This window comes from Dipodomys merriami, unplaced genomic scaffold (genome assembly GCF_024711535.1).
Source record: "Dipodomys merriami isolate MVZ:Mamm:240054 unplaced genomic scaffold, mDipMer1.0.p SCAF_5, whole genome shotgun sequence".
Lineage (NCBI taxonomy): Eukaryota > Metazoa > Chordata > Mammalia > Rodentia > Heteromyidae > Dipodomys > Dipodomys merriami.
In genome coordinates this window covers 69,096,602-69,109,291 of record NW_027206068.1, presented here as the reverse complement: position 1 = coordinate 69,109,291, position 12,690 = coordinate 69,096,602, and the positions used below count along the sequence as shown (strand labels likewise).

Here is a 12,690-nt window from a genome sequence, read left to right as displayed (position 1 = left end):
TAAGAAAAAAGAAAAAAGCCGGAAGTGGCACTGTGGCTCAAGTGGTAGAGCGCTAGCCTTGAGCTGAAGAGCTGAGGGACAGTGCCCAGGCCCAGAGTTCAGGCCCCATGACCGGACTCCCCCCCCCCCCCCCAAAGAAAGACTAAGAACTAATAGACTTTCCATCTACAAGCCTGTAGATTTTGATGTTACTGTTCCTTTCAAAAGGAGTTATCAAGAATGTAATCATTCCTATCCTTTCTTCCAAAAACAGACAAGAGTTGGTGGTAACAAAGCAGGGTCTAAATTATTCACTATGCAGAATTACAGTCAGTTCTCCTTATTCTCAGTTTTTCCTTATTCTTTTCTTTAGGATTAAAATAAAATTTATCTTATAATTAAATGGAGAATATCTAAATGATACCTTTGCATGGATACCTCCTTAAAAGAAAATCTATAAGGTGAAATTTTACATAAGTTATCTGCAAATTGAAAACCTGTTTTTGAAACAGCATATATTACAAAACAGTCTGCAGCCACCCATCTCATTCCTCATAGGTTCTTCCAGTATTTATTTATTTATTTATTTATTTAATTTTTGGCTAGTCCTGGCCCTTGAACTCAGGGTCTGGGCACTGTCTCTGAGCTACTTTTTTTTTTTTTTTTTGGTCGGTCGTGGGGCTTGAACTCTGGGCCTGGGCCTGAAATCAGATCTCAGCCTCCTGAGTAGCTAGGATTACAGGCGTGAGCCACCGGCGCCTGGCTCATGTCCCAACTTTTTGGTGGTTATTAAAGATAATAATTTCATAGACTTTCTTGCCCCAGCTGGTTTTGAACCACGATCCTCACATCTCAGCCTCAAGTGGTAGAGCGCTAGCCTTGAGTGAAACAGCTCAGAGACAGAACTCAGACCCTGATTTCAAGCCCAACAACTGGCATAGAAAAAAGGAATTAATGAGTATTTTGAAAGATACAGCTAAGAACATTTACTAAAATATTTAACAAAAAAATGAAAGTCATGAATATGGAAAAAAAATAGATCCAAGAGCTACAACTTCTGTTTAATAAATGTAGAATAAAATAGAAGGAAGAACTGTTCAGGCATAAGAATATATCTCCCTGTATTGAAAAAAACATTCATTTTCATATAATTAATGACACTGATCATCAACAGGAAAAGGAAACTGGAGATTGATCTGGACACATACTGTGTAATTAAAAACTTCTAAGAGAGAAAATATCAGACCCTTTCACAAAGCATAGTGAGCCTTGGATTATTGATTCTCACTGGAAAACTGAGTACTAGATGATGATGGAACCGAGTCATCAATGATCAGATGAAAATAAATAGACAATTCTAGCCATTTTTGAGTTGGGGCAAGAAACAAGATGTTTTGGGTACTCAGCACTGTAGAATATTATATCCTACAGAATATAATACGTATCTAGAAATTGATCCCAGAATTTAGAAGAATTTAAAATGACAAAAAGATTCAATCAAGAGAAAAAAGTAAATATTTTAATTTTTACTGTTGGTATGTCTAGAAGAAAATAAATTGGACCTACATCTTAAAGTTCATTTAAGATATAAGCAGTTTACCACAGCCATATGTGGTAGTACATACCTATAATTCCAGCAACTAAGAAACTAAGGTGCAGGTGGGTGCTGGTTGTTCATGCCTGTAATCCTACCTACTCAGGAGGCTGAGATCTGAGGATTGCTGTTTGAAACCAGACCAGACAGAAAAGTCCCTGTGAGACTCTTTTCTCCAATAAACTACTCAAAAAAGCCAGAAGTGATGCTGTGACTTAAATGGTAGAGCACTAGTCTTGAGCACAGAGAGGCTCAGGGACAGTGCCCAGGTCCTGAGGTCAAGCCCCAGGATGAAAGAAAGAAAGAAAAAAAGAAAGAAAGAAAGAAAGAAAGGAAAGAAAGAGAGAGAGAGTGAGAGAGAGAGAGAGAAAGGAAGGGAATTCTAAGATTAAATTGTACATGGACATTATTCGAATTCACTATTATAAGAGAAATGCAAATTAAACAACCATGAGACAGTTTCATCTGTTCAGCAAAATTTAAATCATTACTGGCAAGGGTATATAGAGGAAGTCCATTACACTGTGGGTGGAAATGTGAGGGGAGTAGAGCTTATTATGAAGCACTTTGATCAGATCTATGAAAATTCACAAATACTGTGTGTTCCAAGCCAGTATTCCTAGCATTATGAATTTAGTTCATAGAAATAAAAGCACTAAGCTAGGCGCCAGTGGCTCATGCCTGTAATCCTAGCTACTCAGGAGGCTGAGATCTGAGGATCACTGTTCAAAGCCAGACTGGGCAGGAAAGTCCACGAGATTCCTCTCTCCAATAAACCACTAGAAAATCAAAAGTGGCTTCATGGCTCAAGTGGTACAGCACTCGATTTGAGCTGAAGAGCTGAGGGATAGTGCCCAAGCCCAGAGTTCAAGCCCCACGACCAAGAAAGGAAAGGAAAGGAGGGGAAGGGAAGGGAAGGGAAGGGAGGGGGAGTGGGGAGGGGAGGGGAGGGGGCAGACAAGCACTAGTATTAGTGATACATGAGGAGGTTTTTGTTAAATATTGTTTATAATGACAAAAGCAATACAGCAATACTAGGAAATTTTCACATTAATTACGATACTGTTGTATCGTGTAGTACAACACAGTCTCTGAAAGGATAAACTAACGCAGTAGTTGTACTTGAAGATTTTTCTGAGAGGTATTATTATTAAATCAAAAAACCAAAAATGTGAGAAATTGTCACATTACAAGTACTGTAATTGGGTTTTAAGAAATTTCCCATTTATGCCATATTTGTGGCATATTTTTTTTTAAACTTTTTTTTTTCTTTTCTTTTTGGTACTGTGGATCAAACCCTGGATGTTGCACTTGCTAGGCAAGCTCTTTGTCACTGAGCTACATCCCAGCCCAGGATCAGCCCATTGCATTGCGTTGCATTGTGTTGGCCAGGAATCAAACCCAGATCAACTGCTTGGAAGGCAGCTATGCTCACCACTATACTACTAACACCACAGTTGTGGTATTCTTATGTCTAGAAATATGCCTCATCAAGTGACACTGAGTAAAATACATTTATTTAAATGTACTTCAAGTAAGAAATTCCTTTGGAAAGTGAAAATCAAGAAGGAACTAAGCAATCAGAGGCATCTGTGAACTGATTTATGGTATCACTGACCACATCCAACCTGTTCTTGCGTAGCCTACAAACTGAAAATGAGTTTTGTGGTTTTAAATGCTTGGGAAACAAAATGAAAGGGAAAATAATACTTCATAAAATTAAAATTAAAATTTCAGGGCCACAGACTATTATTGGGATACAGCAATGCTAATCTGTCTACAGCTTGTTTATAGCTCCTTTTATACTATTTACAGCAGCATTGTTGTAGTGTATACACAGTTATATGACCTCTAAAAACAATTTTTTTTCTTTTTCTTTTTTGGTGGAACTGGTGCTTCACACTTGCTAGTTTCATGCTCTAATGCTTGAAACACACTGCTAGCCTGAGCTTACCTGAAGTTAGTGAGATTCAGTGGGCTCATTGTATCACTGTGTATCACAGAGAGGTATCAGTGTCAATGTCTGAGGACACAAGACTAGGTCTTCAGCATGTATCATAAACATAGAGCTCAGGTTGTCACATAAAGCTGTGCCTTTGAAGGGTTTCAAAGCATATATAACAATGAAATTTGTTATGGCCAGCAGTCTAGAGATTATAGTATCCCTAAACTGTGGACCTGCTCTTACTCTAGTGTCAGGTTCATATTTACATTGCCTACATTGTCCAGGAACCTTTAAATTAACATAACAACTGGTCCTAGAGTGGTTATAGTACTGAAGCAGAAGCAGGCATAAATCCTCCTTGGCCCATCTAGGCCTCAGGGAATTAAAAGATAATACCTTGAAGTGCTCGACATCCCAAATTATAAAACCAACAGCAGAGATCAGTGGTTTATGCCTGTAATCCTAGCTACTTAGGAGGGTGAAATCTGAGGATTGCAGTTTGAAGCCAACCTGGGCAGGAGAATTCCAGAGAGACTTATCTATAATTAATTACCCCAAAGCTAGAAAGGGCACTATACCTCAAAGTGGTTAGAGGGTTAGCCTTGAGCAAAACAGCTCAGAGACAGTGCTTAAGCCCTGAGTTCAAACCTTATGACCAGCATCAAAAAACAAAAACAAACAGTCTATGGGGCTGAGAATGTGGCTTAGTGATAGAGTACTTGCCTAGTGTGCATGAAGCCCTGGGTTCAATTCCTCAGTACCACATAAACAGAAAAAGCCAAAAGTGGCGCCATGGCTCAAGTGGTAGGTAGAGTGTTAGCCTTGAGCACAAAAGAAGCTCAAGGACAGTGCCCAGGCCCCGAGTTCAAGCCCCAAGACTGACCAAAAACAAAAAAGAAAAGAAAAAGAAACAGCCTATCTCATGAGTTAGAAAACTTTAAGAACAGAAGAATTACATTCCTAAGGAACCAAATAGAGATTCTAAATAATCTTGAAATTTCAAACTTAGTGGATGACACCATCTAGGAAATATTCTTGCAAGAAATGATTGCACTGAATGTCAGGTTTATGAACATTCCATTTTATAGGAAATATTAAGTACCATTAGGAAGCAAATAGACAAACTCAGAAGGCCTGGTCTCTGATAGAGTAAATGTCATAGAGGATAACAGGGTTGGGAGGTCTTCTGTAAACAAAACTATATGCTATGTATAATCTTGTTTTGGTATTGAGTTAAGGAAGAACTATCAAAGGAATTCTTGAGATGAGAAACTTGGAATATTGATAGAATATTTGGTGTTATGACACTCTTAAATTTCTTTCTTTTCTTTTTTTTTTTTTTTTTTTGGGTCCGGTCGTGGGGCTTGAACTCTGGGCCTAGGCACTGTCCCTCAGCTCTTCAGCTCAAGGCTAGCGCTCTACCACTTGAGCCACAGCACCACTTCCAGCTTTTTTTTTTTTTTTAACTGTATTTTTTTTTTTGTCTTTTCTTTTTTGGTACTGGGGATCGAACCCAGGACGTTGCACTTGCTAGGCAAGCGCTTTGCCACTGAGCTACATCCCAACCCCACTTCCAGCTTTTTTCTGTTTGCTTATGTGGTGCTGAGGAATCGAACCCAGGGCCTCATGCATGCAAGGCAAGCACTCTACCGCTGAGCCATCTTCCCAGCCCGACACTGTTAAATTTAAGTGTGCTAATGGTAATCACGTGAAGAATGTCCTTCGTCTTAGGAAATACACCGTTAAATATTTAGGGGTGAAGCATCATGATGACTGCAACTTCAACCTAGTAAAGTGTATGACTCTCAAGGGTACAGGTTTGTGATTTTTAACATACAATATTGCCTTACAGATTAAGATACAAAACATGCCTAATGCTTGAAGGAATTCCTCTTTACCCCCTCTAATTCAAGAGTGACTATGAGCAGGAGGCCTGGTTCAACAGTTGAGTGCCTACCTAACAGTTCAAAACCCAGTTCCTCCAGAAACAAAATAATAAATATTCTTGACATTTTTTTGGCCATCTATCTCAGTCAATTACTTTGAAACAACTTGTTTACACATAACACTATGAATAACTGAATGTAGAGAAAGAGAAAGCAAGTATGAAAAAAATCATAATTTTAGAATCAAAGAGAATGAATTTATATTGTAATTATACTATTTTTTCAAAGTTTCTGAAATTTAATGAGAATGTTCCATAACAGAGTCAAGAAAATAACATAATTAAAGGAATAGAAAATAAAAAATAAATTAAGTGGTTTGAAATTTGGAATGAACAGTTTAATTATATGCTTCAAAGAAATTCTGGGAAGGAATAGAAATAAAGGGGTAGAACAACTAAAGATCTGGGAAACACAGGCCTTGAGTTAGAAAACTAATTTTTATCTATACTCTCTGTAATACAATGGGAACTACAAGTGGGACTTCTTAGCAGTCTGGGACATGGTATTCAGGTAACATGAATCCTCCAAAATGTTTTGTTTTAGAGCACATCTGAAGCTTTCATCTGATTCTCACAAGACTCTGAAACAACAAGTTAAGATACCTTTTTACAAAGATCTCTCTGGGGGGCTGGGAAGGTGGCTCAGTGGTGGAGCACTTGCCTTGTATGCATGAGGCCCTGGGTTCGATTCCTCAGTACCACATAAGCAAAAAGAAAAAAGCTGGAAGTAGCGCTGTGGCTCAAGTGGTAGAGCGCTAGCCTTGAGCTGAAGAGCTGAGGGACAGTGCCCAAGCCCAGAGTTCAGGCCCCACGACCTGACCCCCCCCCCAAATAAAAAACAAAAAGAAACCCACAAAAATCTCTCTGGAAACATAGGGTAGAAGGATTGGGTTAAATTTAAAAGTAAAGGTAAGAATTCCAATTAGGAAGTTTTTATGTTGTTCTAGGTACAAGATGAGTGACAGAGGAGAGAGCTTTTACCTTCAGTTCATTATTTCTAGAAAGTACAGTTTTTGTTTATCTGATGGTTTTAAATACATTCCTGATATGCACATTTTCAGTTTACAAGCTCCATAAAATTGCATTTTCCCTGACTTCTGTAAAGACTTGAAGCTCTTTCATGTGAAGGCACCCTGCTGTTCTGTTGAGCAATTTTAGTGACACATGTAATAAGCACCCTCTTCTTCAATCCTCTCCCTCTGGGAGTTCCCTTGTCCCCCTACCTTACCCTCTGGATAGTCTGGTCTCAGACTGGAAAGGACTGTACACAACCTATCAGAGGTATCATCCAAGTAAAGCTCTCGTGTACCACTGCCATCTCGTGGTCATATCTTTCTCCTTGCTCAGCCCCCAGATCCTTTGCATTGAGAGTACATTTTTATTAGTGACTACATAACATCATTTTTATGTTTTTATTTAATATATATATATTTTTTTCATTTGGCTGATACTATCATAGCTTTCTTAACACATGAACTTCTTTGTCAGACATATTCCAGCCTTTTTTTTTTTTGGTCGGTTGTGGGGCTTGAACTCTAGGTCTGGGCACTGTCCCTGAGCTCTTCAGCTCAAGGCAAATGCTCCACCACTTGAGCCACAGCACCACTTCTAGTTTTCTGGTTGTTTATTGGAGATAAGAGACTCACAGACTTTCCTGCCCAGGTTGGCTTTGAACCTCGATCCTCAGATCTTAGTCTCCTGAGTTGCTAGGATTACAGGCGTGAATCATGGGCACCTGGCTTTTTCAGTCACTTCTTAAATACTTTTTTTTGGTTTATTTTTGTTTTGGGTCATGAGGCCTGAACTCAGGGCCTGGGCCTGAGCTCTTTTGCTCAAAATTAGTGTCCTACCACTTGAGCAGCCACATCTCTGCCTCTGGCTTTTTTGATAATTAATTGGAGATAAGAGTCTCAGCAAGCCTGGCACTAGTAGCTCACACCCGTAATCCTAGCTATTCAGGAGGCTGAGATCTGCCAGCCCAGGCAGGAAAGTCTGTGAGACTCTTATCTCCGGTTAACACCAAAAAACCAGAAGTGGTGCTATGGCTCCTGTGGAAGGGAACTTGCCTTGAGCTGAAGAGCTCGAAGATAGCCCAGGGCTGGAGTTCAGGTTCCACAACAGTCAAAAGAAAAGAAAAGAAAAGAAAAATAGTTTTACAGGATTTCCTGCCCGATCTGGTTTCCAACCACAATCCTCAGATCTCAGCCTCCTGAATAGTTAGTATGACAGACATGAGCCACTAGTGTAGTGTCTGGTGGTACCTAGTCTTAATGGATATATTGGACTAAAATATGCCTCCTGTTAATATTTTTTTTCTTGCTAATACCAGAGTTTTGAACTCAGACCTTGGGCTTTCTTGGCTTGCTTGCTTAGCTGGTGTTCATAACTCCAGCCCAGCTTTTTGCTGTTCAGTTTTAGAGATAGAATCTCATGCACTTTTCTACCTGGGTTGGATTTGACCTGAGATCCTCTGTGTCTTACCTTCCTGAGTAACTGGGATGATGGAGGTAAGCCATTGGCACCTACCTCCTTTTGTTTCTAATCACAGGTTTGCATTAATCTTTCTGAATTGTTTCCCTTTAAATAACTATTAAAATTGAACTGCCTTTATTTCATTTTTCCCCTCAAACATGAAAATTACAAATTTCTTCAGAAACTTTTAAGTTGCTTTAAGAACTTTTAAGGTTGGGCTGGGAAGGTGTCTCAGTGGTTGAGCACTTGCCTTGCACGCATAAGGCCCTGGGTTCTATTCCTCAGTACCACATAAGCAAAAAGAAAAAAGCCGGAAGTGGCTCAGTGGCTCAAGTGGTAGAGCGCTAGCCTTGAGCTGAAGAGCTGAGGGACAGCGTCCAGGCCCAGAGTTCAGGCCCCACGACCGGACCAAAAAAAAAAAAAGAACTTTTAAGGTGATTGAATAATGAGGTGATTGTTACTATAATTATTAAAACATCCTCTCCTCCTGTCACTTCCCCCAATAAAAACTGTTCCCGCTATGTTGCCACTGTCCCTCGTTAGTCCATATCAAATTCACATGGGGACACGAGGCTTCAGAAAAGCTAAACAGATAACTATCTTTTTGTTGTTGTTGTTTACCTTGTCCTTCCCATTCCTGTTGCTGATGGTACTTGTCCCTGTGTTAGGTTCATTCTTTAACCGGTGTTTTGGGGGCTCCAGATTTGAATGGCATACTGTAACCACAATAGGCACAGTAACTTGTCTCAGTCAGCATTTGGGTATAGAAAAGAACTTGATATTGTTTAGGCTTATGTAGACCTAGGCCAGTTGCTAGGGATATTGGAAACTAATTAGATGATTTGCCCAAAAAGCCGTAAGCCTTGGTTGATAGTTTTCTAGTACCTAGTGGGTTTCTAGAAAAGGGTAGTTCTCAGAGGAAATAGGGATCCAGACAACTAAACAGTAAGTATCAATTATGCTCAGAAGACAAATATTTTCTTTAATGTCAGGTAGATGTCTCTTAAGGACCATTATTGTGATTGAAGGATTGCAGCTTTGAACAATGTTGGATCAAAATTGGCTTTAAATGTTGACAACTATTTCTCAGTGATAGGTATATTATGTTGGGGGGTGATAGTAAAGTACTATTACACTTCCTACTTTTTATATACAAAATATTTCAAATTTTAATAAAAGACAAAAAATTTTGGTTTATGTTGGCAAAATAATAGATATTTGACTCTGGTTTTCCTTTAAATGACTTATAGAAATGATGTTAAACTTGGCATAGTTGGGTTCTGGTGACTCAAACCTGTAATTCTAGCTACTCAGGAGGTTAAGATCTGAGGATCGATGTTTGAAATCAGCCTGGACAGGAAAGTCCATGTGAGACTCTAACTTCCAATTAACCTCAGAAAACCAGAAGTGGCCCTGTGGCACAAAGTGGTAGAGCCCTAGTTTTGAGCAAAAAAAGCTCAGAGACAGCACTCAGTCCCTGAGGTCAAGCCATATTACCAAAAAGAAAAAACCCCACAACTTGTCATAATAATCCATATGATAATTAAAGTTTACTAAAGATAAATTGCTGAGTTAAAAAATGATTTAGAAGTAAAAATCTATTTTCTATATCTCTTATCTGTATTTATGCTACCGTAGGTACCTGCAAGATGTGGAGTTACAGTCCGAGACAGCCTAAAGAAAGCACTCATGATGAGAGGTCTTATCCCAGAGTGCTGTGCTGTTTACAGAATTCAGGATGGGTATGGTTTGTATGTGTTGTGAATTTGTGTATAAAGATAAAACCATCAGACATTAAACTTTGGGGTTTTTTGTAGGAACTTTTTCTAAACCTAAGAATTGAAAATCAGCTTCAAAAATAAAAATCCATCCTAAGTTAGCCTGAAGAAATCTTACAAGCTGTTAATGACTTTGTCTGACTGTACTGTTACTCTGATCAAATACTTTTCTGGAGTTTGCAGTTCTGCTATTTTTGAAATTTTTAAATATTTGGATAATACAGCCATACCAGAGCTTTCTCATTTTTAATACAAACTCATAGCTTCAAAGGATTGATTTAAAAAGTGGCTTTTCTATTGAGCTGTTTTTCTTTTAGAAAGTATCTAACATTGTTCCAAGACTTGACAGATTTTTTTTGTTGTTGGTGGTGATGGTTGGCCTGAACTCTGGGCCTGGGTGCTATCTCTAAGCTCTGCAGCTCAAGGCCACAGCACCACTTCCAGTTTTCTGGTGGTTTATTGGAAAGTCTCATGGACTTTCCTGTGGGCTGGTTTTGAACAGCTATCCTCAGATCTTAGCCTCTTTTTTTTTTTTTTTTTTTTCTGTGCTGTCCCTCAGCTCTTCAGCTCAAGGCTAGTGCTCTACCACTTGAGCCACCTTCCCAGCCCATCTCAGCCTCTTAAGTAGCTAGGATTACAGGTGTGAGCCACCACGCCTGGCTCACTTTCCAAATTTTTGAAACCACATTTTGAATCATGTCTCAGAACATGTCCCTTGAGTACTCTTTTTCTCTAAATGGATAGATAAATCTGTACCGGTAGTTTTGTTTTTGTTTTTGGTTTTTTTGGGGGGAGGGGGTTTGACCCCAGGAAAAATCCATTTTCTGCTGTTGTAGGTCTTTTCTGGAGCTGACTTGAAGAAAAGAGTACATCTCTTTACCCTGCTGTTTGTCCAAGAGTGATACATTTATTTGGGGTAAACTTAAAAATTTATTGCCACTTAAATTTCTAACGATGGAAGACTAGGGACCCAAACCTCCCTATTACTAGCCCCTCAATAACCAGTTTTCACATCTCCAGCATGAGGTATGTAATGTGCTTTCATATGATAACTAAGAAGCGCTTATGTCTCCATTTTTCAGAGAGAAGAAGCCTATTGGTTGGGATACTGATATTTCCTGGCTTACTGGGGAGGAGTTGCATGTAGAAGTGTTGGAGAATGTTCCACTCACAACACACAACTTTGTATGTACCTTTATACTTTGGAAATGTCAGAAAATACTCAGGTCTTATGAATGTGTTTTTGTTTAGGAGATATGAAATAGGAGTGAATAATATGGTAATTGACATGTTACTTTAAAATTCTGTTCTCTAAAACTTGAAGCTAAAGAGTTTTAATCATTAGACTTTTGTTGTAACTTAAAGCAATGGATGTTTACTAAAAAATCTGAATGATACAAAAATTTAAAAAATGAAATAGTCTTCTAGAGAGCAACATTTATATAAATTAATAAATTTATGTAGGTTTATATTTATATAGATTATTATCATCTCAGTTTTTTCTGAATACACAAAAGTATGCTTATACTTTTTAAAAATAAGTTTATTATGAAAATACTGTACAGTTACAATTACGAGTAAGGTAATGAGTACATTTCTTATCAAGTATTGTTGCCTCCTCCTTTGTTTTTCCCCTACCATCCCTTTCCTCCCACTGTATGCTTATACTTTTAAGCCCAAAGTTTTCTTTGTGCTTTCTTAATCACTTTCCATTCATTTTCCTTTTTTAAATAGAAAATGAAAGTAATGCTGTATGATACCCCTACCTTCCTTCTTTTTTATTCAACAGAACATTCTCAGTTTACTTAGCTTTAGTCTTGTAATGATTGTACAACAATCTATAAGGATAGGAATTTATTTGATACCTTTATTCCCTCCATTAAGAGATGTTTATGTTTTTGTGAGGGTCCCCCCTTTTATTCTTTTTCTTTTTTGAAGTTTTAACAAGGATTTATTTTAATATAGTCATGTAAAGTAGGAAAAATAGAAATATTTCCTGCTCCCCACTCAGGAAATAAAAGTTAAAGACATCATATTTTTGTATTTAAAAATAAATCTTAACGTGCAAATTAAACATAGTCTGCTTGAATCTCAACAGATTTATATAAATGTTTCTGAAGAATAAGGTGATAGAGCTGAACACTGGTGGCTTCCACCTGCAGTCTTAGCCACTCAGGAGGCTGAAATCTGAGGATTGCAGTTCAAGCCAGCCTGAGCAAGAAAGTCCATGAGACTCACCAGAAAACCAGTTGTGGAGCTGTGGCTCAAAGTTGTAGAGTATAGCTTTGAGCAAAAAGAGTTCAAGCCAGGCCCTGAGCTCAAGCCCCACGAACAACAGAAAGGAAAAAGAAGAAAGAAAAAAAAAATAGGGTGATGGAAGTAGAATGTAGAGTAGCTAGATATTGAACTCTGTGTGAGTCTTCCTTATGTGTGTTTTACATTTAATAGAAGCAAGTATAAGCTAAATGTCCCCAGCATACAGCTCCCACCAGTTTACCATGACTGATTAGATATGCTCAAATTCCCAATAGAGCATCAGTTGTGACCCAGAAGAAATATAGCTTTTCCTGTTCTCTATTTTATTGATAAACATATTCTTATAGGTATAAACACTTTGCTTAAAATTAATACTCAAATGCTTATCCACATATCTTTGTCCCCAAATGTTTTTTCTCTTTTTCATACTTACTTCCCTTTTCCTTTTCTTTTTCCCTTTTTCTCGTAATATGTGTGTATGTGTGTATAAACACACAACCAACCACTTAATACAATTTTTTTGTTTTTTTGGTTTTTTTTGTCGGGCCTGGGCGGTGTCCCTCAGCTCTTCATCTCAAGGCTAGCACTCTACCACTTGAGCCATAGCACCACTTCCAGCCTTTTCTGCTTTTATGTAGTGCTAAGGAATCAAACCCAGGGCCTCATGCATGCAAGGCAAGCCCTCTACCACTGAGCTGCCTTCCCAGCCCCCACTTAATAC

General features: G+C 38.4%; 1 protein-coding gene across 2 annotated transcripts in view; it reads left to right on the top strand.

Moving 5' to 3' along the window:
* The window catches only part of Braf (B-Raf proto-oncogene, serine/threonine kinase), a 134,468-nt gene that overhangs the window by 53,334 nt on the left and 68,444 nt on the right, over positions 1-12,690 (top strand). For both annotated transcript variants that reach the window (XM_069996914.1, XM_069996913.1), the window contains exons 4-5: positions 9,574-9,677; positions 10,796-10,898. In XM_069996914.1, coding sequence (XP_069853015.1) covers positions 9,574-9,677; positions 10,796-10,898 — 207 coding nt within the window. The remainder of the gene's footprint in view (positions 1-9,573; positions 9,678-10,795; positions 10,899-12,690) is intronic.